This window comes from Vipera ursinii, assembly GCF_947247035.1.
Source record: "Vipera ursinii genome assembly, chromosome: 2".
Classification (NCBI taxonomy): Eukaryota; Metazoa; Chordata; class Lepidosauria; order Squamata; family Viperidae; genus Vipera; species Vipera ursinii.
The window spans coordinates 280,179,285-280,204,001 of NC_139513.1; the positions used below are offsets into that span (position 1 = coordinate 280,179,285).

Consider the following 24,717-nt stretch of genomic DNA (forward strand, 5'->3'; position numbering starts at 1 on the left):
GCTTTAGCAACAGCTTGTGAAAAACATTCATGGCATGCTTAGTACTTTGGGTAATTTGCATTGTAAGTAAAGCTTCTTACCATTAAACAAAAATAAATGAACTAAATTGAAGTTGTTAAATGCCTGCCTTTTACAACAAAGCTCTTACATCTACAGTTCTAATTGCTTAGAGCCTGTCCTTATTCAGGTTCTGAATTAATCCAATTAGAAGACATGGCAAAGCCACATTAAAACATCAGATTAACATTTCAGAGTCATACGCCTCCCCTGAAATCAATGAAGAACTGTAAACTAGACAATTAAAAACATCCCTACCTGTTACATCAAAAATGTTTAAGTTTCAGGATTTGGCTTCTATTTGTCTGTATATTATAAATGTAATTTGGCCTATTAAAAAAATAGGGAAATAAAAAGTTGTACAAGGCATAAAAATGTCTTTATGAGCATTATCATGAGCATTTAATCTTTGAAAGTTCAATAAAGGATACAACAGTAAATAGCTAGCACTTGAAACTCAACCAGTCAGACATTTAAAATCTAAAATGAACAAGATCTAGCAGAAAAACATTGCAGTTTTAAAAATTAGTAGTTGTATTTTTAAATTGCTTATGTTTAGATAGGAATGTCAATATAATACCAATCTATATGAAAATCACCATCTTTGCATTGATGATTTAAGTTCTACAGGCAGGGGAAAAAATCAAATTTGAAATATAAGGTATCTAAATGAATTTATTTTATTTTCCTATTAATATCTACATTTTCAAAGACTTCAGGGGCAGAATAAATAAATCGAATTGAATAATAAATTGAATTCGTTTATTGGGAAATGTGGGCTGATGGATTTCAAGAGCCAAAATAGTCAGAATCTCAATTAAAGTAATTAAATAAATGGACCAAAGACTTCAGTAACTGTGGCTACGTGTGAGTTTTGATTATTGAATAATGTGCATATCAAACTTCTTGATCAATAGCAAATGCTTTTAGATACTGCCAACTTATAATGAACAGAATGAATGTGGTCATAGAATTACTGTATTGACCTGTATTTAGAAGTAGAAGGAAAAGTAAGTTATTTGAAAGGCAGACAGAAATAAAAATAGTTTGGAGGAACTAGATGAAAACAATAGAATGAAATTTGACAAAAATAAATGCCAAGTTTCTGATTTAAGAAAATCAAATGGCCAAGTACAGAATGGCAATACTTCTTGTGAAAAAGAACTTAGTTAATTTCAAACCAAATATGAGTCAACAATACAAGGTGGCTGAAAAATAAAGTCAAAAACGTTAGCCTACATAACTAAAGATAACGGTTTCCCTGTCCAGTCACGTACAACTCTAGGGCACGGTGTCCACCTCTGTTTCTTGGCCGAGGGAACCAGCATTGTCTGAAGGCATTTTCTGTGGTCATGTGGCCAGCATGGTTATACACCAAAGGTGCATAGAATGTTGTTATGTTCACACCGAAGTGGTACCTATAAATCTACTCATATTTGCATGCTTTCAACGTGAGCTCATCCCATTGCATGGTGCTTGGGCCTCGAACCCAGGCTGTCAGCTTTCCAGCTCAGCGTCTTTAACCACTAAGCCACTGGGCCCTTCTGTTACATAAGTAGTTTCCAAATAATATCGGAAGAACCATTCCATTCTGCTAACTATTGTAAAGGATGTAATACAAGAAATGGTCAAGATTATTCTTTTGTACTTCAGAACAATAGACAAAAAATTGTGACCATTTCTTATACGGCATTCTTTAAGTCATTAAGGTTCCAGGAAAGTAGATTTTAATGTTTAAAAAAAGTACTTGCTATTAATAAAAAAACAGATTGAAAATGGAACTACTTATCCAGAGAGGTAGTGATCTCCATTTATGAGATGTATCCCAGTAGCAACTAAGCAGCCACATATCCAAGATACGTGAAACTGAACTTCTGCAATGACTCTTTCTATAATCCTAGAAAACTTTCTTCCACTGATATTACCAGCAGAGAGTCTGATGCCTGTGGTTCCACAGACAGTGAATGCATTGGGAAGCAAAGGAACACTAACTGATTGCTATCAATACCTAGTGTCCTTTTAAAGCCATTAAAACTGATGGTCATCATCTTGCCTGATGGTTGTAAGTTGCATAATGTAGTTATTCACTGAGTATAGCAATACTTGCTTTTATGCTGAATTTCACAGTGCTAGATTTTATGAATGATTTTGAACTCTTAAAGAGAAAACCTTTTCCATATGATGTATAATTTTTTACAATCTCTAGCGTAGCTCTCCGTTCTTCTAAGCTCAATTCCCAAATGCCGTGTAATTATTATTATTATTATTTATAGGAGAGATGTTCAACCTCCCTAATCATTATTGGCTGCTCTTTTTTTGGGTGGGGGGGAAAGGACTTTTAATTTCATTTTCTGAAGGAAAACATCTGGCCTTCAATCTCTTTGGGATTCTGTGGCATCTTTCATGACTTGAAGTATACACCCAACTAAGCCTCTATTGTTGTAATTTTGAGTGTCTTCTAGAGTCACTGTTTTCAAGTGATAGTTTTATATGGCTGCCCAATTGATATGAAAGACATCATTATAATTAAAATAATTAAAGAGGGGGAAATCAAATGGATCAATACGCAAAAGGTGATAATTGCCACATCAGTTACTGCTTTCAGGAAAGGGTTAAATCCACAGCTGTCTTTGCTTCAATTGATTAAAAGCTGTAAGACACAATTCGACTGGACAAGTAGATCTTTGGTTTTTCTTCTCCAGTGTATCCAGAGTTGCTTCAAAGTGAGATGGGCAGCAAACAAATAAGAAAATTAAAAATATGCATTTTTCTAACCCAGGGGTAGGAAACCTCGGCTCTTTTATGACTCATGGACTTCAACTCCCAGAATTCCTGAGTCAGCATAGCTGACTCAGGAATTCTGGGAGCTGAAGTCCATGAGTCATAAAAGAGCCGAGGTCGCCTACCCCTGTTCTAACCTATGTGAAAATGACTGAAACTATCTAGAATTGATACTACTCTTTTCTAAGATGTCTTTCAGAAGTCATGTTCCATCTGAGGATCACTGCAAGATCCAAGAAAGGGAGCACAGCTTTATTACTCTCCCAGAATGGCATAGACCAGGGGTAGGCAACCTTGGCTCTTTTATGACTCGTGGACTTCACCTCCCAGAATTCCTGAGCCAAGACTGCCTACCCCTGGCATAGACAAAAATATTTCCTGGAGTCTTATGTGGCCTGGGAGTGGTCAGTTGTGCAACCACAATGAGTTTGCAAAATTCAACTTTAAAAGCAATAATGATAAAATGGAGCTGCCAAAGTACTGATAGACTCAATTAAACAGTGACACCTATTAAATCTTATCTTTGTTAAACACTAAGTACATAGTTGGCAGAACAACACCAAAAATAATGAAGTAGAGGGAGAAAGGCAGAACAGTAAAAAGGGGAAGTGTAAGTTTAATCTTGGCACCAAAAATCAGAATTAAGGGTAACTATAAGTGACGAGCATTTTTGCTATAAAAATGTACTAGTGACCAAAAGTGTCACTACTGCTTACATTTTTCACCAATTATTGGTCAACTTCCTTCAAAGTATAGAATTAGCCAAGGATAAACTTCAAAAGAAGCCTCCATAAAGTGTACTCAAAAACAGCTCATGTGCTTTGCTCAAACAAAAAGAATTATCAGAAAAAGGGAGAGCCAGCCAGGAGCCTGATTTTTTTTTTTAAAAAAATCCTTTTTCTTCCTTTTTACCAGAGTTTGCACGTGGATAGCTATAATTCACAGGTGTGATGTAAAACCTCTGAAATATGAGACATCGCTGTCATTACTGTTGTGAATTACAACATTTTTCATATGGGCTTGTGATCAATTATAAGGGCAATCTATGTAATATATAGAATATATATAATAGTGTGCCACAGTCTAATGTAATTTATTTCCATCAATGAGGTAATATCACCCAGCACACTAGAGGCCAAATCTGAAAGTTCATTCTGAAGGTTATTGCTTCACAAAGGGTCTGCTTTGTCCCATGGTTATGTCTTCACGTCTTGCTCACACATCTGGTGCTTGAATCCTCACATTCACATGATTAAACAACCTACAACCTACGTTTACCATGAATACAAGCTAAAATAAAAGCTGTATGTACATAGCTGCACAACATCCAGATACTAGAGGAACAGCCCAGCAAATTTTCAACAACCTCATCAAAACAACTTGACCGGTTACTGTAGATTTGAATCCCGACAAATGACACAGATCTGCTTTTATTATCCTGTATGACCAGGCAGGATGGGGGCTCAATGGCTCGGCGGTTAAAGACGCTGAGCATGTCAGCTGGAAAGCTGACAGCCTGGGTAAGCTCTCATTCCTTGCTCCAGCTCCTATCCACCTAGCAGTTCAAAAGCATGTAAATGCAAATAGATTAATAGGTACCACTTCAGTGGGAAGGCAATAGTGTTCCATGTGCCTTTGGCATATAGCCATGCTGGCCACAGGAACATGGAAAATGTCTCTGGACAATGCTGGCTCCCTTGGCTAAGAAACAGAAATAAGCACCGCCCTTAGAATCTGACATGACTGGACAGGGAAACCTTCACCCTTTTTTTATGATCATGCAATCTAGTTTACATGTCATATTTTAACGGGCTCACGTAAACTCAACAGAAACACATTCAGCATGAAAATGGGCCATGGGCCAAGCTGTTGGGAATGGCTGTTGCTCTCTCAGTGCTAAATGCTGCTTTATGAATGAAAACTATAAATCCCCTAGAATTTCTATTTCTTTATTTCAGGAAGGCCAATAAAGTTCTATAAAGTTATAAAGTTCTATAAAGTTCAATAAAGTTATGACCTACAAAGCCCTACATGGCATGGGTCCGGATTACCTACGGCAGCACCTGCTGCCGGCATCAACCTCCCTCCGTCCAGTGCGCTCCCACAGAGGGCCTCCTCAGGGTGCCACCGGTCAGAGAATGTCGATTGGTGGCCCCCAGGGGGAGGGCGTTCTCTGTGGGTGCGCCAGACCTGTGGAACCGCTTGCCGGTTGAGCTCCGGATGGCCCCCGACCTTCGCTCCTTACGGCGCGATTTAAAAACTTATTTATTTGAACAATCTGGCCTGGTCTGATGGGTTTGGGGTTGGATTTAGTTTTAACACACTTTTATTATTGTATTATATTGGGCATAATTATTTAATTCCTTTTAACTCTTTTTTAACTTTTGTATTTACATTTTGATATTTATTGCCCTGTACACCGCCCTGAGTCCTTCGGGAGAAGGGCGGTATAAAAATTTAATAAATAATAATAATAATAATAATAATAATAATAATAATAATAATAATAATAATAATAATAATAATAATAAATGGGTATTCTCTCTCTCTCTCTGTTACTTTGTCTCTCTCTCTACAAACACAGAGATAGAGACAGATAGAGACATATAGATACACACACACACACACACACACACACACACACACAGAGGCTATAGAAGATGGAAATCCCTTTGCTGCAGTTAAAGAAATATTATACATTTCATCTGATTCTGACAATGAGAACAATTAGTGAAATGGTTTGCCTTCAGAGGTTGTGGGTGCTCCAACACTGGAGGTTTTTAAGAAGACATCGGACAACCATTTGTCTGAAATGGTATAGGATCTCCTACTTGGCAGGAGGTTTGGACTAGAAGACCTCCAACGTCACTAGTATTCTATTGCTTTCTGTTATTTATTCCTTTTTTATATATTACACATAAAACACTAAACATTCATTAGCATCAACAGTGGTACATTCACAATTTTCTATCAACCTCCCAATCAACTTTTGTAGCAACTGTCTTTATAAAAAAATCTATAACAAAAATAAATAAATTCCAGAGATGTTCCTTTGAGGCTGAAGAAAATTAACCTTTCCCACAGTACTTTTTATTGGGTGAAACACAATGTGGGAACATTCATTTCTAAATGAAAAAATAAGATTTTCTAGAAAACAATACCACAGAAGTTAAAATTAATACTGATAATGATGGAAATATAATTTTTCTTTGCTTAAAAAATAAAAACGTGCCTAACACTTCAGCAACATTTTATTTTCTAAGATACAGAATTATGGTGTGTGTAATCTACAGTTATAGGGACGCGGTGGCTCAGTGGGTTAGGACGCTGAGCTTGTCGATCAGAAGGTCGGCAGTTTGGCGGGTCAAATCCCGAGTGCCGCGTAACAGAGTGAGCGCCTGTTACTCGTCCCAGCTTCTGCCAACCTAGCAGTTCAAAAGTATCGTAAAAATGAAAGTAGAAAAATAGGGACCACTACAGTGGGAAGGTAACAGCGCTCCGTGCGCCTTTGGCATCTAGTCATGCCGGCCACATGACCACGGAGACGTCCTTGGACAAGCGCTGGCTCTTCGGCTTTGAAACGGAGATGAGCACCGGCCCCTAGAGTCAGAAACGACTAGCACGCATGTGCGGGGGAACCTTTACCTTTAACTATTAATCTACAGTTAGATTCAGTTTATGACTAGTGGAAACTTAATAATTCAAGTTGTAATCAAGAACGTAAGAAGGAAGGATCTAAGAATATGAGCAGTTCCAAGCGGGATGGATTTTTGTAAAATTAGGATATTCAAGTCAGATAAATTCAATATTTCCAGATATCAAGGAAGTTCTTTAGGGGGCTCCATTCATGCTTGGTATAACAATGTTTTTTTCTCCCATAGGCACAGGGACAGTTTTTCCCTCATGCCATCACTCTGCTGAACACCTAATTCTCACAGTGCTTGTGCGCCAGAAATAAATTGCTTGTGTGTCTAATCACACTTGGCCAAATACATGAAGCTTTCAAGTATTAATTCAACTTTAATCTGAAAGTTATTATTATTAGTATTTTGCAAGGTGTTACAAATCTACCCATCTAGTTTGAGGTATGAATTCAGTACAAACAGATTAGAGGATGGGGATTATCCTGAAATATCCAGAATATTATAGCCTTCTGAACGTCAAATCACTTGTTGTTACTGAATAGCCAAAGAAAGATAAGCTTTCCAAAACACTTAAATTTTACAAATGTGTCGAAGGAAGTATGAAATCTTCCAATAAAAAAACAAAGACCACCAAAAGTGGCAAATATATTGAAGACAATGTCATTCGGTTTTCTTTCTTTGCAAACTGCCTTTTATTCAGCAATGGAAGCTGTCAGACACAACGATAATGCTGATGAAAGAAAAAGCCTGTGGTTTCTGACAGCAGTGGTGAACTCTGACCCTGGAGGACCATAAAGAAGCCAACTTGGACCATTTTACACGAATGGAGCAGAGTGATTTACGTGGAGTAGTTTAAGTTTCAAGAGACAGATAACATCTTACAAAAAGCCATAGAAATTATGGCAAGAGCCTTCTAAGCACAATTTTAAAGAAGGCAAGGTATTAGAGCACAGGGGATTTTCAAGGATGTGTAACTGGATGCTAATATATGTGCTAATCAACTGCTTTTCAGAGCACGGAGTTCACCTTTTCCCAGGCCAAAATAATTTGGAAAGCCGAATAATGTTTTAGAATATTAGCAAACATAGGCTGAACACAAAACGCTTAACAATTTAATTTGCGAGAGAAATAATGTTGTAAACAGCTCTGCAACTAACTCCTTCCCTTTCTCACAATGAAAAGCTAGCAAAGCTGATTTGTGTCTTGATGTCACAATAGTCAACATGATGAGGCGTGGCTGACAGCTAGGAGAGGTAACATCAGAAATTCTGAATAGGGAGTGAACATTTTTAGTTGAAAATCTGATTTCTATCATATTGCATAGCATACAGATGCACAAGGCATAGCTCCCACTAAGCCACCTTGGTTTCTAAGACTTAACACAGTCAATCTGAATTTAAAAGTGAGGTCACTTGAGAAAGCATATGTAAAATGCTATGGAAAGAAAGCAGGGAAGGATAGGCTCAAATTTGGTGAGAAAAAAGCAATATGCTTCAAACGTAAGAGATGTGGAAAGGAGCATTTCAAAAAGACTCTATCATTTAACAACCTGTGCAGTCAATTCATGAATGCATTGGGTAGAGCGGGGAGGGATCATGTTCATTTAATGTGATCCAATTAACAAATCCTTGGGTTACGAATATAATTGGTAGGCTCTTATTACATCCGTAATTCGAGGATTATCTGTAAACTGCTTAGTACCTGGAAAAATGCAAACTTAACCAGCAACTCGGTCACCTCCATATTCCAGAAATCTACCATGTGCAAAAGGGAAATGCCTATCAAATTGTCAGGAAAATTGCCACGCTTCAAGAACTCTCTGGATCTACCAAGGTCATAATATAAATGTAAAATATACATTTTAAAACAAAATAGAGTGAATAAAACTATTCATTCTACAGAACAAATCCATTTATCATGAATACTTTAATGATAACAAAACAGATAGGCTTCTTGAGTCCAAGAAAAAGAAAAAAGTTACAAAACATTACAAGGGTAGAACCATCATTATCTACTGATGGTAAGCAAAAGGTTAAGCAATATCCACATAACAAAATTAAGTAGGACACGGAAGTAAGTATATCCAGTTGCCACAGCTTTTCTAATCCCCTTTTCCTTTCAATAAATCTGATTACAGACCACTGTGAAAATTTTGCTTTCTTTTGGTAAGAGTCTGATAAAGAATGGGCAAATATATTATTCCTTAGGCCTTAAGCAGAAAAGCAAGATAAAAGGAAACACAGTATTTGCTTCCACTGAACGGATACAGCTGCTGACCATGAATGAATTTGGAGAATAACTTAAGACAGGCTCACAACATACCTTAGAAACAGCGTGGATTAAGCTGCTTAAGGAATATGGAGTACGTCAGGGAAGGCAGTGTGTTTTATTTTTTTTACTATTAGTCAACAGTACAAAGAAAGCTGGACCATAAGAAAGGCTGAGCGCCAAAGAATTGAGGCCTTTGAACTATGGTGCTGGAGAAGACTCCTGCAAGTCCCTTGGACTGCAAGGCGATCAAACTGGTCAGTCCTAGAGGAGATCAACCCTGACTGCTCTTTAGAAGGCCAGATCCTGAAGCTAAAACTCAAATCCTTTGGCCACCTAATGAGAAGGAAGGACTCGCTGGAGAAGAGCCTCATGCTGGGAAAGGTTGAGGTCAAGAAAAGAAGGGGATGACAGAGAATGAGGTGGCTGGATGGAGTCACTGAAGCAGTAGGCGTGAGCTTAAATGGACTCCAGAAGATGATAGAGGACAGGAAGACTTGGAGAAATGTTGCCGATGGGGTTGCGATAGGTCGGACATGACTTCGCAACTAACAACAACAGTACAAAATCAAAGTTAACACCCTTTTGTTTACCACATTAACATGACATTACTTATGGGAGCCAAATGTCCATTTTTTAAACGTGTGACATTCTTGTGCAGCCTTAGTTCAATCAATACATGGGCTGCTTTTTCATAAAGAAAGTCCCTGTTCATATGTTCAGAATTCACAGGGTGGAATGTAATGAATGCAGTGCTAATGAGCTCTTGCTAACTCAAAAGGGTTGTTCTCTTTGGCAGGCCTCCCTGCAGCCTCAAAATCTGCTATAGAAAATTAAGGGATTTTCAAAGAGATGTTGTGGTTTGTGTGTGTGTGTGTGGTGTGCGTGCGCAGGTACACACATATTGTTTTAGGGGGATGGATAAGATGAGGAGTGAGGAAATAATCCTCTCCCATCTCAGCAGTAGAAACTGCTTCTACTAACAAAAGCATACCAGTGGATTACACCTCCTAATATTATAACCATAAACCTAAATATCTATTTAGAGAAGAAGCATCTTGCTTTGATGAAACATTTTAAATGGTCTTGCTTCTTTATCTGGCTAAATAAGTGTTTCGAGACTTTATATAAAACTGTCTATCTTTTGTTCCCTAAAGCAAAGTGGAATATTGACTAGTCCTATTACGAATCTCAGCTGATTTCAGAAACCAAGCAATTGCACATAAATGGGATTAGGAGACCAATACTTAGGTCAGTCCTGACTAAATGCTCATCCAAACCTTTCTGGGGTGAATGCACGTATTACATTATTAATGGACCGTTAGCAGCATGCTTATACTGCTATGTTGTAGGAAACTGGCTACTTTTCGCTGACATGATCATCTCTTCTATGCTACACTTAAATTGGGCCTAAAATGCTGCAGGGTGATTAAAAGACAGTCCTTGCCCCAGACACAACAGATACAAAGAAAGAAAGAAAGGTTGTAAAGAGAAGAAGACAGAAAAGTGGGTTAGCAGTATATGTTCTGGCCAAAAGATATGGTCAGGTTGGGTTCCCTTTGCCATAAAACAGGGGTCCCCAACCCTTGGGCCACAGCCCGGTACTGGGCCACAGCCCATACGGAACTGGGTTGCACAAATGGCAGGCGAGCCTGTGCACACAGCTCCATTTGTGCGAGCAGTGGACACTCTCACGCATGTGCGAGTGTTCGCTGTTCACACAAGCACATGCACCTGCTGCTCACATAGAACCATTACCTCCTCCCCCTGCTGGTTTGCAAAGCCAAAGAGGTTGGGGTTGGGGAGCACTGCCAAAAAACCCTTTCTTGAAATGCACAGGATCTTTAGGCAGTTACGGAGGGGGGGGAGGACTCGAATACCTCCTTCAACTTTGTGGACCTAAGAGAAGTTTGACAGGGTCTAAAACAGTACTGCTGTTTTATGTTCATGTGAAATTGAACATCTAGAAGTTTGATTAAATTTGATATGTAGAAGGGAGAGACAATTTGTGGTATATATCTGTTTTATCGTCTACGGCAAGACTTCTCCTGTGATACCACAAGCTCTTAAAATGATAAATGAATTTCTGCAACCGCCCCATGAACCAAAACTCAACAATAAATAATAAATACGTGATAAATAAAACTGCTTTGACTGGGAGACGGTTTTGATAGATGGAGAGATCCAAGGTTTAGCTATCATTCAAAATTTGCTTTGGGCTTTTCTACTTGCTTTGCCGTCACAAGCCTGCTCTGGAATTGTTCAAAGTGGTAGCAAGTTTTGACAGTACTCCTAACCTTATTAAGACTAATGGAATTGTAAAAGGATTTTAAAATACATCCCCACACCCCACTTATTTGATGATCTATCTCCCCCCAACTGTTTCTGCCCATGAAGATCTCTGGGTCCCTTTGATAAATCTCATTTGGGGAGCCTAGGAAGAGTGGAATCACCTGCCCCTCCCAGAAATTCAGGTGGTCCCACTTTTGGATATTTATGAAATGTTGAAAACCTGATAAATCTCTCAGGGGCTATGGAGTCCTCTTTAGCTATGTTTGTCTATTGTTCTTCTGGTTATCAAGGATCTTTTTATTCATATTTATATATTTTGCTTTTCTTTTTTGTCTGTAAGCCACCTACAGCTGAACTGACCAGCCTTAAAAATGGATAAAATAAAATCAGTAGCTCATGATGCATTTATATCAGTGTTCCAATATCTCATGGGTTACCACAAAGAAGAGGGAGTCAAGCTATTCTCCAAAACGCCTGAAGGCAGGACAAAAAGCAACGGATGGAAAGTAATCAAGGAGAGAAGCAACCTAGAACTAAGGAGAAACTTCCTGACAGTTAGAACTAACCAGTGGAACAACCTGCCTCCAGAAGCTGTGAATGCTCCAACACTGGAAGTTTTTAAGAAGAGACTGGACAGCCATTTGTCTGAAATGGTATAGGGTTTCCTGCCTGAGCAGGGGGTTGGAGTAGATGACCTCCAAGGTCCCTTCCAACTGTTGTTGTTGTTGTTGTTGTTGTTATTATTATTATTATTATTATTATTATTATTATTATGAAAAACATTTGTTTTATAAAATAGGCTGGCATTTTTTTCATATATTAACTAAACACAAATGTTATGTGGAATTCTTTACAAAGTATTATGGTCTGCCAGGTCAAAATCAGTTATGAGGCACAATTATTTACAAATTATGAGATCTTTTTATCTTTTTATTTCTAGCCTTCAAAATTTACCAAATTTGTTTTATGATTGGTTTCAAAATACTGATTAGGAAACACCCTACTACAACTGAATCTCTTTTTAAAAAAATATGTTCATTTTAGGTCTTTATAAGAGCACAAGTTGACCAAATGATAACAATTAAAATGGGAGATATGACACCGATGATATGAATGGTCACCATGAAGTATCTAATGAGTGGCACAATTCTGATAGGTCTTTTATCATAAATTAGAACCTTGAGGACATTGACTTTTCAGTAGATCTGTGGCCAGAAGCTTCAAGGTCATCAATCATGGGAGCTCCTCCCTGTCACTTAAGACTCTAAATTACATGTATGCACCTTATCTTTCTAGAAAGTGAGAGGTGGAGCTGAGAAGGTTAAAAAAGAGAGATGAGGCTATTAGAGCTTTTTTTTAGCTTCTTGTTGGAGAAGTGAAAGCTGAAGTTTGTCAGAGACTATGAAAGTGCTGCTCATTGAGAGGAAAAAGCTATGGTGCATCTAGGTGACAGAAAGGTTCAAAGCAAGAAAGAAAGACTCAAAGACCTCAAGAAAGAGATCTGCAGCTGTTCAGCAGTCTGGTGGCTGAAGGTCCAAGACAGAAGAGCAGAGCTGAGAACAACAGAAGAAAAAACATCTACAAGTATTTGTCTATATAAAACTGTCCAAGAAAGATGGAGTTAAGTAAACAGCCCCAAAGTCCACTTAACTAATTGAAAATTAATATGCAAAACCAGAGGAAACAGCTGGAAATAAGCACATTAATAAAGAGAGGAAGCAAAAGCAAGAAAAAAGGCAGTCATAAACAGTGAAAGAAACACACTAGTTAAGAAAAGTCCTGTAGCTTTGCGGATCGGCGGGGGGGAGGAGATGGTTCTGCGCGAGTGGCTGGCTTCCATGGCCCAGTTCCAAACGGCTCACGGCCCAGTAGTGGGCCGTGGCTTGGGGGTTTGCAACGTCTGCTGTAGAATATTTAAAGTAACAGAATAGCACTTTAGGCAAATAGAAGGAATTTCGTAGTACAAGCTTCCTTTACACAATAAGTCTTATTTCATAAGTAAGCCAATTTTATGAATAAAATGTTACTCCACCCAGTTGATTTATATGCATTCTCTGGTTTGTTGCTACCCCAAAAACATTTTAAACAATAACAAGATCCTATTTACCTCCAATCTGCCATCACAGGAATTAAGACTGCAGAAAGTAAGAAGTTTTCCTGAACTTTCTGTAACGGAGACAGGAAGAATACTTTATTTCTTACGCTAAGTATGAAGGAGAGAGATGTATTTTCACGATGGCTTCTACTTTTGCATTCTAGGCTTGGTTCACTCTTCAATATGGTACAAAATTACCTCAACTCTGCCAGCCAGAAGGGATATACAGATGCTTTATTAGCAAGAAATTTCAGAAACTATCAAGAAGCCTAGATCAATACACAGTCTTGCACTAAATCCTCTTTCAACTACGGTATATTCTTGAACACTGGAAATGGTTATTTTTTTCACCTTTAGATGTATTCAAAAATAATTCATTTCTATTCTATTTACATTTCTGAACTTATAGTGATAATGTATTTTTCCAAATATATAAAAGACATTATTGAAAGTATAGGGTAAATCTGGATGGAGGAAGTATTACGATGGTGTTAACTGAAGTAGATTATTTTTTTTAAAGGAACAATGGAGTTCAGTGAGCAGGGATTTTAAGATGCATTTATATCGCTCTCCATGTGATCTGAGTGACACTAAAAGATCAGAATACAAAGCATGGCAAAGACAGATGTTCAAATTAGATTTCTGCTCATTGACAGAACTACAAACTATTTCAAGAATACCATAATGTACATTTTATACTGCTGATTGGAATTGTTGAAAACTAGCCAAACCTTAGTGTGAGGTAAATATAATCCATAGCACATCTAAACAATGCTCTGCTTTTTCTGCTGCTTGCACACAGGAAATAATGAAACTTTAGTAAATGAATGGAAGTAATTATGCCCCTTATTTGCAAAATCAAGGTATTTTTTATTTATATAAAAATAAAACAGGCATTTCTTTCATTTTACAGATGCAAAGAATCCAGCAGAATAAAGTTGGGTTCAAAATTCAAATAACTTTATTGAGGTTGTTAACCAGCAGAACAGTTGCGTTCAGAGTTAGAAATGTGAGACCAGCTTCTTTTATGCAGTTCGATCTTCTGGGAGAGCATCCTTCCAGAAATACAGATGGTGCCTTCTCTCCTAGGCATTTGGAAAGTCCTTGAGACCTGGATTAAAGGTTACTGTGGTTGTGGGTCCTTTCTGGTAGTATTCTCTTATAGCTGCCAGTGTTGCTTTATATTTTTAAACTGTAAAGGTAAAGGTTCCCCCGCATATGCGTGCCAGTCGTTTCCTACTCTAGGGGCCGGTGCTCATCTCCGTTTCAAAGCCGAAGAGCCAGCGCTTGTCTGAGGACGTCTCCGTGGTCATGTGGCCGGCATGACTAGACGCCAAAGGCGCACGGAACGCTGTTACCTTCCCACCGTAGTGGTCCCTATTTTTCTACTTGCATTTTTACGTGCTTTCGAACTGCTAGGTTGGCAGAAGCTGGGATGAGTAACAGGCGCTCACTCTGTTACGCGGCACTGGGGATTCGACCCGCCAAACTGCCGACCATCTGATCGACAAGCTAGCGTCCTAATCCACTGAGCCACCGTGTCCCGTTTTTTTAAACTGTACCATCTGCCAATATTGTAAGCTGCCCAGACTCTGATAGAATGGGCGGGTACAACAAACATAAATGAATGCAACTTCATGAAGGACAGCTTCACTAAGATTTTATATCATCTCGAAATAAGTTAGGCAAAAACTCAAAGATATTTCAGTGAAACTATGACAATGGAAGTTACAAAAATAATTATGCAAATATAATAAAACCAAAAAAAAGAGATAAACTACACTCCATACTCAAATGGGTAGAAATAAAGGTAGATCTGTTTGTCAAGATTATATCTGCAATTATTTAACTATGATTTATTTATTTACAAGCTTATATGCTTTATGTATAAATTTTATATACTGCCCAGTTCCAACACAGAGGACAGGAGTATTAACAGATGATGACTCCAGGTTCTGATAGTCAGAAGTTTTGAATTTTATGCTTATTTTCTATTTTCATATCTGCCTCTGGCTGGCTGACTTAGCAAAACATACCACACAGATTCTACAAAACTGAGGTCTGTCCTCCCATATTCTAGAGCACAGAATATTTTAATCTGTGACCATACTGCTTCTTTAAGTTGAGGTCATTAAATCTGTCAACAAGAAGTAGTGATATAGTATTATAATCTCAGATTTTGACAATGTCAGTGACTTTTGACCTTTTCTTTTATTATGTGGTCAGCTGTGCTGACCAAAGAAAGCTGCAACGAATCTTTCAGACACAAAAGCTGCAAACAGTGCTTTTCCATTTCATGAGACATGTAATTCAAATGCATAACTCTCCTATATGCATTAAAATATTTTATTAGAAAACAAATTTAAAGGATATAAATGGTAGAATAAGAGATGCACAGCTACTTACTAGAATCATAATATTTCTTTGTCTTATTTCATGTAGGTTCATTCTAGGTGATATATTTTCTTTGTGCCTTAACTAAGGTAGAGTATATGACAGCTATTAGAACAACTGGATAACCAATTAGTTAATTCATTTTAATTACTGATAATGCTGCACTTCATTTTTCACATTGAAAACATTTTTTTAAAAAAAAGTATTTTAACAGGCTATGTAATTGGAGACTATCAATTTATGTATCATGCATCACATACAATTGTCCATATAACTTGAATGCTAGTCTCTTTCTATGGACAAAATAATTTTCAAGGACTGGAAGTAGAACTTACTTGCTTTTATTTTAATCATAAATAAATTGATTGATATGGTGAAAACTTTGACACATTCACATTGGGAAGTGAATCAATAGTAATTAGCATTTAAAATATAGATATATAAATATAGAGAAAGTGGAATGAAAACACCACATTTCAATAGAATTATATTTATTCAATGCAATTTTATTTGAACTAGTCTTTTGCTACTAATAGCCTGATCCTGAGAGAAACATTAGTACATATCTAACCAACACTGAACATCTGACACTTCTTTTTTTAAAAAGAACAAGGCAACTATCAGTAAAAAAGTAAGAATCTCCAGCACAGTGGCCATATTCTAAAAATAATATCATAGATCAGAAATTACCACAGACTTATTAATTAATGATTTGGTTTCATGAATTTATATCTGACCTCATCCAAATCAGGCTGTTCTCAATAGACATGTAAAATATGGAAAGCTGTCAAGCCCAAAGCATAAACTTGCACGTTAATTATATAGCACCATCGCTTTGAATGAATAGGAACCATTACTCAGAGATCACAAAATGTGGAAAATCATCAAAACACCAATGGATTTACTGCCCCATGTTTTCTGGCACAAATACTCTAACTATGAACTAAATTTTATTTCTTTTCCATTGCCACCAAAATAAGATTTATAGTATATGCCTACATGATTTTTATTCTGTAATTTATATAGACATCTGGTCAAAAGAAATACCGTTGCCTTTTAAAATTTGCACAAAAATCTATATATGGCTAAATCAAGTAACAAGATCCAAGAGAGAGCATATACAATCTCTAGCCTATTGTTTTATTAGTTTTTAAAGAAATCTTGGAGTTATGTAAATTGTGAAGAAACTAAATAACCTTTTATTTCAGTACACTTGCTACTTATAGCTTAAACGAGAGGAAAATCAATTAATGAAAGAAATGAGACATTAGACATATTCCTTTATAAATGTAATTATGCAGAATCTCTCCCTTTGAATAAAAAAGGGAAAAAGTCATTAAGTTGCTGTTTTATTCCTTCAGAGTGCATCCCTAACCAAAGTGAAGCCTTAACTGAATAAAACCTGATTTGTTTACGGATACTTTGCCCTTCCCTTTGTTAACTTTTCCATTGTGCAATAAGTACTTATTTTACCCCACAAAACAGGAGAAGAGGGGGTCAATCTATTCTCCAAAGAATCTGAAGGCAGAACAAGAAGCAATGGTTGGAAACTAATCAAGGAGAGAACCAATCTAGAAGTAAGGAGAATTTCCAGATAGTTAGAACATTAATCAGTGGACCAACTTATGGGTGCTCCCACACTGGAGTTTTTTAAGGTGACATTAGACAACCATATGTCTGAAATGGTATAGGGTTTCCTGCTTGAACAGGGGCTGGACTAGAAGACCTCCAGGACCCTTCCAATTCTGTTAAACACCATGTGCATTGCTCACAGCAGCCCAATTAATTAATTTCAGTAACTATTTGCAAGAAAGAATTATTGTTTGAAATCTGTTATCAACATGAATATTCTCCATTTGCCCAACACAGATACTGTAATCCTTGACCTATACCAAACTGCCCTTAATTAATTTATTCATTAATCTATCTTTCATATTTATGTTTATATATCCCCATCTCCTGTATATGACTATGGGCAGCAGACAGTTAAAACTGACCACAAAAACCAAGCAATAAAAATTATACCATAATAAAAATTATAATAAATTATAACATAATAAATGTATTAACATTATTAATAAAACTGGGCAAAAGTATCTTTGATATGGTACAGCCTCTCCCCAGTACTCCATTTTTCCAAGATGATGTACACAAAAGCAACTACTTGAGCTATGATGTTTTATGGAAATAAAACACTGTAAAAATAAACTGAACAAACATCCATAATTAATGTTTATTATTTAAATAAATTCAGTAAGTTGTCTTATTTGATGAATGTTTATACTTGATGATTTTAATATTTTTATGCTGTAAGCTGCCCAGAGTTGCTCAAAATAAAATGGGTGGCAATTAAATGTAATTAATAAATAAATAAAATTTGCATATTGTAAGAATTTTTGGAAATCTACAAGACTGCTCATGCCATATTTGAGCAAAAAGGAAGCAGAGTCTAAGCAATAACATTAACAAAACACAACTGAATCCTTGTAGTGATATGTTTTTAAAGCGAAATATAACTAGATATATTAATTCCTGAAATAACTTCACAATGAAATTTCAGATATAAATGCATTATTGTAAAACACTGTTCAAAATGGGGGGATGTTGACTACATCTTATAAAATACCACAAGGGACTCCAACCTGTGGGCCACAGCCCACTACTGGACCGTGGCCTATTTGCAACTGGGCCGTGTAAGCAGTAGGCTGATGTTCGAGCGCTTACGCATATACACAGCTCAACTCATGCAAGTGGTGGGTGGTGGTACTCACAGCCCCACTCACACAAGCCTGCCGCTCACACAAGAGAAGCTGTGCATGCGAGCACATGTGCATGCCTGCACCTTGCATAAAACCATCCTGTCTTCCCCTACCCCTGCATCGGGCTGCCAACCCGGCAAGGTTGGGGAAATACCACTTCAAGAGCAAAGTTTCAGTGGGATTATACAGACTATAACACTTACCTGCTGAGATGTCCTCGTCAACCAGATCATGTTCTTCTTCTTGAATTTTAACTTCAGTTCCTGATTGTTCAGGAGTAACATTAACGGTCTGAATAGTTTCTGCAGTCACTCCAGCTGAAACATCAAGACACAAAACATTAAACCCATCTGTAATTTTCTTTGAATTAGAGAAAAAGTATATAAACTTTACAATATGCATTTATCACATTAAATAATCTGACAGATTAAGATGAGATTCGAAATTTGCGAACTGGTATTTCTTTGTCAGTTTTTTTTTAGCTCTTGACCCAAGTTCACCCAACTTTTCAAAATGATTTCAAGATTTCTTGGGCTTCTGAACCATGTCAAGATCTAATTAATACAGTAAATTCAGGAGTAATATAGAACTAATGGCAAACATAAATGGTTCTTCCTGCATAGGAAGCACTATTCTCACAATCTGAGTGGATAAAGTTCTACCTTAAAATGAGGTTCACATTTAAGAACAGGAAACTTAGTAATTAACAATTACCCAGTGAAAATCCATAAAGACATAAAAAATATACTTGTCCTGTTGGCAACTTTGCTTCCCATCTGTTTGTTGTTCCTAACTTTTCCTTCTATCCATCTGTTCCCTCCCTCTCTGAGGAAAAAGGCATATGGTACGCTTCTAAGGGCAGAGGTCTTCAATTAGGGCAAGGACATGCAAACTGCCCTGTATACTTAGGACACTGTATAGTAAGTACAATAATGCACTTCAAAATAGCATAACTACACTTCCTGTTTATATTTTACTCCATTAGGGATTTAGTAGTATATAAGGGGTTAGGTTCCTTTTTTTAAGCGTTCATTTTAAAGAAAAAAGAGGCTATATAAAGATATTGCATATCTTCTAGATTTAGCACCAAGGCAGATTGTCATATAGCCACTGTGAGAGCTAGAACTGGCAAGGTCAAAACCAAAGGTCTTGAGTGATCCATTTCAATAACAAAGCATAGGTGCCAACCACATCTCCTACTTAAAAAGGCATGGCCAAGAGAGAGAGGGACAAGGTTTGAGCTTTGAGTCTGCTATTTATATAGCCTTACTCTCACAGTGCATGTGGTTTCTGGTTTTCTTTGTGTTAATGGCTTTTCTATCAAATGGTCTTGCCAAAATTCGTGTCCTTGAATTCCTGCCTATAAGCCTTCTAGCTTATAGTATCCGCCTGGGAGAAGTCAGACATCTATATCACTAAACAATACAACAACCCAAAATGCTCAAAGACGAAAGCCAGAGAGATGAAAAGTGATGTCAAAAACCAATTCACCCAATTTGCCACTGACTACACTGCACCATCATGGTTCTCTGATGTTTTAGACTTGGGTCTGTCTCAGTCTACCAAGTGCTGGCAGAAATTAAACCTGACATCTTTTGCATTCCACATGAATGCCCTACCATCACCCCGTTATAAAGAGTTGCGGTGGCTCAGTGACTTAATGATGCTGGAGCTGGTTTCTGCTCCAGCGGTTCCAGTCCTAGGACTCATGGCAGGGTGAGCTCCCGTCAGTTGCCTCAGCTTCTGCCCACCTAGCAGTTCAAAAGCATGTTTTATGTGAGTGGATAAATAGTACCACTTCGGTGGGGAGACGAGCTGGTGCTCCATGCAGGCAGTCAGATTCTCCTGCTGGCTCTAAACCTTCCCAGCTGTGGCGCCCATTTGCAAGGTGGCCCTGAAGAGGGAGGGGATGACGCTGCAGGAAGAGCCGCTAGTCTTTCTGGTGCGAAGCCAGTTCACCATCCTGTGGCGCGCCTCGGGAAACACGCTAGGGCTTCCTACAACAGAGCTGGTACCTTGGAAACCAAACTACTACTCTGTAATAGGATTGTGGTCTCTTGGCTAACGTAACAAAGTCATATGCTAACAACAACAACAATACTCCGTTATAATCCTTTCCTATGTTGGTCAAAAGATCAGTGGCATAGCGTGGAGGGTGCAGGGGGGGCCGGCCGCACCGAGCGCAACATCTGGGGGGGCGCGCTTGCACTCGCAGCTCTCTGCCCCTGCCTGGCTCACTCACTCTCTCTCACTGCAGTGCTGGCTGTGCGAATCCGATCCGAGCTGCCGGGTTGCCGCCCACTGTGGAGGGGGGGTGCCAGGCGTGTGGTTAGGGGGCGCAAATTACTTGCCTTGCCCCGGGTGCTGACAACGCATGCTACGCCACTGCAAAAGATTCTAGTAGGGAATCCAAGTACTTCACTTTCATCTGACCTTTACTGATTGCATAAACTCAAAATCTCACTCTAGGCTATGAAAAAGGCATGCAGGAACCAATTAAGATGCCATCATATGGATGAATTCCTCCTAAACCTCCCCAATGCAATTTATTATTATTATAAAACAGATTTATATCCTGCTTTTCTTCTAGGAGCTCAAGGCAACGTGCAGACCATTGCTTCTACCATTTTTCCCTGACAGTAAGTTGGGCAGAAAAATAGTGGCTTATCCAGAAGCAACCACTGATCTATACTAATCAGAGCTACCAAATGGATAGCAGAATATGCAATAACGTTACTTAGAAAGCATTATCAACTTCCACAGAATGCAGTGCTTACATTAGTTTATATTTAACACTGAAAAGCCAGGGCATATTATTTATTATTCATAAAGCAAATCTGTCAAGATTTCTTCTGAACCTCCATGAGGGGAAAAAAATCATAAATAATAAAAAATAAATAAACCCAGACACAGCATTGGAGACCGAAGGGAGGAGGTGAAAGGTAAAAAGAAGAGAGATATGTGAAAAACAGAAATAAATCAGATGAAGACAGACTGTAAAATACAGGTCCTTTTTTGAAATAAAGTCAATGAACAAAAGCATGCATTACCCAGCCTTACCTCCCTAGTCTTCAGTGCCTTTTTAGATACCTGGTTAAGCAAAGTTAACCATTTTGCATAAGAATCATTTTGCCCAGTTAAGGGATTTTACATGGACTATTACAAAATATTTACCTATTTGCAGGTTAACAACAATGCAGAAGGACTGATGCAACCATAGTTTTGCTGTTTAAAAGTAGCAATATCTTTTTGTCAATGGTCTGATCATAATATTTACTTATTTATTTATTTATTTCAATTTAGGCTCCGCCCAACTCCAAACTGACACCCCTCACTATAAATAAACCACAAAAAACACAATACCAAAAAATATAAACAAAAGCATACCCATCTCACCTCAAAGCTAATTGATTTAGCAATATATGAAAATAATACTTTTTCCATTCAAAAAAATAACAGAAACGTACTAAGAATTTTCTGTAATCATTTGAGTATATGGCTTAAATACTAAAACATTATAGCTGTTTTAAAAATCTCCTAAAAATCTGCAACTGAATTTTATTTTTTTATCAAAACAACACAGGTCAACTTCAAGAATCCTATGAAGTCATCTGGCTGTTGCCAACAAAAGGAAGTATTCAGACAATGCCCTGATATTTGGTTCTGAGCAGTGGTGGGATTCTAATATGTGAACATCTGGTTCTCTGTGTGGATGTCGCTTCTGGAAGTCCGTTCTGGGCCTGGGCAACAAAAAATTAGCTACCGGTTCTGCCGAAGTGATGCGAACCGGCTGAATCCCACCACTGGTTCTGAGTGATTAAAAAAACCCACATTGCATATGACAGTGTTCAACTTTTCTAGATGCTCGAGCCAAATGTGCAATAAATAATGCACCTCTGTACATCTCAACATCCAGAGAAACTGAGCCACTCAGTTCTAGAGCATCAGGGAGAATAATATTAATTGGACAAATGTTAATTACATCATTGTCACAAAAAGCTAACTAATCTGTAAGAAAGGAAGCTGATGACACAGCTGGCAGTTCTCGGGCTAGAACAGGGGTGTCAAACCGCCGCCCCACAGGCCGGTTGCATCAAACGGAGGCTGCGCCCTCCCCGTTTGGGAATGCCAAAAAAGTTGCAATATGTCACGACATGTCATGTGACTTGGCGAGTTTGACACCCGTGGGCTAGAAAGAACTAACATGTCAACATCAATCAGGTGTTTTCTGAAGCTTTCAAGAGAATGGCTATATATTTATTGACTTTGAAAAGCATAAGAAAAAGGCCTAGCATTTAAACTTTGGAGTATTTAGAACGTGTTTTATTGTTTAGGGCTACTTGGTTTAATTTATTTTAATTTTGTATATTATGTGTTATATAAAGGTAAAGGTAAAGGTTCCCCCGCACATGTGTGCTAGTCATTTCCGACTCTAGGGGCCGGTGCTCATCTCCGTTTCAAAGCCGAAGAGCCAGTGTTTGTCCGAGGACGTCTCCGTGGTCATGTGGCCGGCATGACTAGACGCCAAAGGCGCACGGAATGCTGTTACCTTTCCACCGTAGTGGTCCCTATTTTTCTACTTGCATTTTTATGTGCTTTCGAACTGCTAGGTTGGCAGAAGCTGGGACAAGTAACAGGCGCTCACTCTGTTACGCGGCACTCGGGATTCGACCTGCCAAACTGCCGACCTTCTGATCGACAAGCTCAGCATCCTAACCCACTGAGCCACCGCGTCCCTTATGTGTTATATATAGTGTTTTAATTGCCTTGTACACCGCCCCGAGTCCTTCAGGAGAGGGGCGGTATATAAATCCAAATAATAAATAAATAATAAATAAATATAGACTTCTACAGACTTGGTTTCCATGTATGCAGTGGCACATCTGTGTGTATATAGACTTCTTATCTGGTTGCAATAGAGAATAATCCATAATCCACACTATATCTGAGAACTTTTTGCTAAGAAATCTAATTTTTAAATAAAGGATAACGGTCTGGAGTGCTGAGATTTAAGAGTAAAGCCTGATGTGCAGCCCAACAAATCTACTAGATTTGCCGTTTCATGCCAGCAATCCATCATCTAAAAAGTTTAGACCACAATCCCAGAAAGCAAATCTTTCTATCTGCAATACTCTTTCACTTTCTAGTTCTCTTACATGGACTGGAAGGATGGATAAGTAGAATATCTTAAGCCCATGGGTTCTTAAGCTTCTTCCCTTCCTAGATTTTCAAAGTTCAGAGCTGCTTTTTGTGGTATCATCTGTCCCCACATAGATTATACGAAAAGGATAATTGTCAGAAGACTTGACAAGCTTTCAGAGTTGCTCTGTCACATCCCTAATGCTTGTACTTGACAGGAAGCTGATTTTACAAGTTTATGGGTAAAATCTGTACATATTTTTTAGTTCATAGTAGTGAGCCACTAAGTACCAGAAGTACTCTTTTTTCTTTTTCTACAAATTTCCTCAGGCCTTTATGGATTCCTTCCTTCCTTCCTTCCTTCCTTCCTTCCTTCCTTCCTTCCTTCCTTCCTTCCTTCCTTCCTTCCTTCCTTCCTTCCTTTTCCTCTCCCTCTCTCATCTCATCCTCTTTCCCCCCATAGATTATCAAAGTTCAAAGCTGCTCTTTTTCATATCATCTGACCCCCCCCATAAATTATAACAAAAGGATAATTGTCAAAAGTTTGACAAGCTTTCGAAGTTGTTCTGTGACATCCCTGATTCTTGTCCCTGACAGGAAGCAGATTTTACAAGTTTGTGGGTATAATCTGCCATTTTTTTTAGTTCCTCAGAGTAGTGAGCCAATACGTACCAGAACATACACACACAGGCTCGTTCTCTCCCTCTCTCTCTCTCTCTCTCTCTCTCTCTCTCTCTCTCTCTCTCTCTCTCTCCTCCCTCCCACCCTCTCTTTCTCAATGCTAATAATTACAGTATCCTATGTCTTCTGCTAAGAACTTAGGGCCTATTTCTGTAGGAGAGCCTGAAAGTTGTTTTTCCATTCCAATGGAGTAGAATTCTCAATAAGCAGAGGGCAATAAATCGAGACATAGGTAACTAATTTTTTTCTAGCAGAGATGAGCATAAATTTATTTATTAAATTTGTTTGCTGCCCATCATTCCACGGTGACTCTGGGGAGCTTGTAAAACCATAATATCTATATATACCATATATCTTTTAAAGCCAACCAAGTTTCTTAACTGTGAAATTATTCAGAAACCTTACAAGAGGACTAACCTCTTCTGTAGGACTCAGCAAGTAACATAGTTTAAAAACATCTGGGTGAAGGCTGGCCCTGCCTGATATAGAAACAGAAAGATTTTCTGACTTTTCTCTGTGATGTCACTTAGCAGTGGTTATATCACTCATCTGAAGCCAGAGATCTTAGTGCTAATAATTACTTTTTTTCATAATTTACATTTCTGCA

At 38.1% G+C, this 24,717-nt stretch overlaps 1 protein-coding gene across 2 annotated transcripts in view; it reads right to left on the minus strand.

Annotated features, from left to right (window-relative positions):
* Positions 1-24,717, minus strand: part of WDR7 (WD repeat domain 7) — a 238,868-nt gene that overhangs the window by 141,107 nt on the left and 73,044 nt on the right. For both annotated transcript variants that reach the window (XM_083354765.1, XM_083354766.1), the window contains one exon: positions 18,494-18,607. In XM_083354765.1, the coding sequence (XP_083210891.1) occupies positions 18,494-18,607 (114 nt within the window). The remainder of the gene's footprint in view (positions 1-18,493; positions 18,608-24,717) is intronic.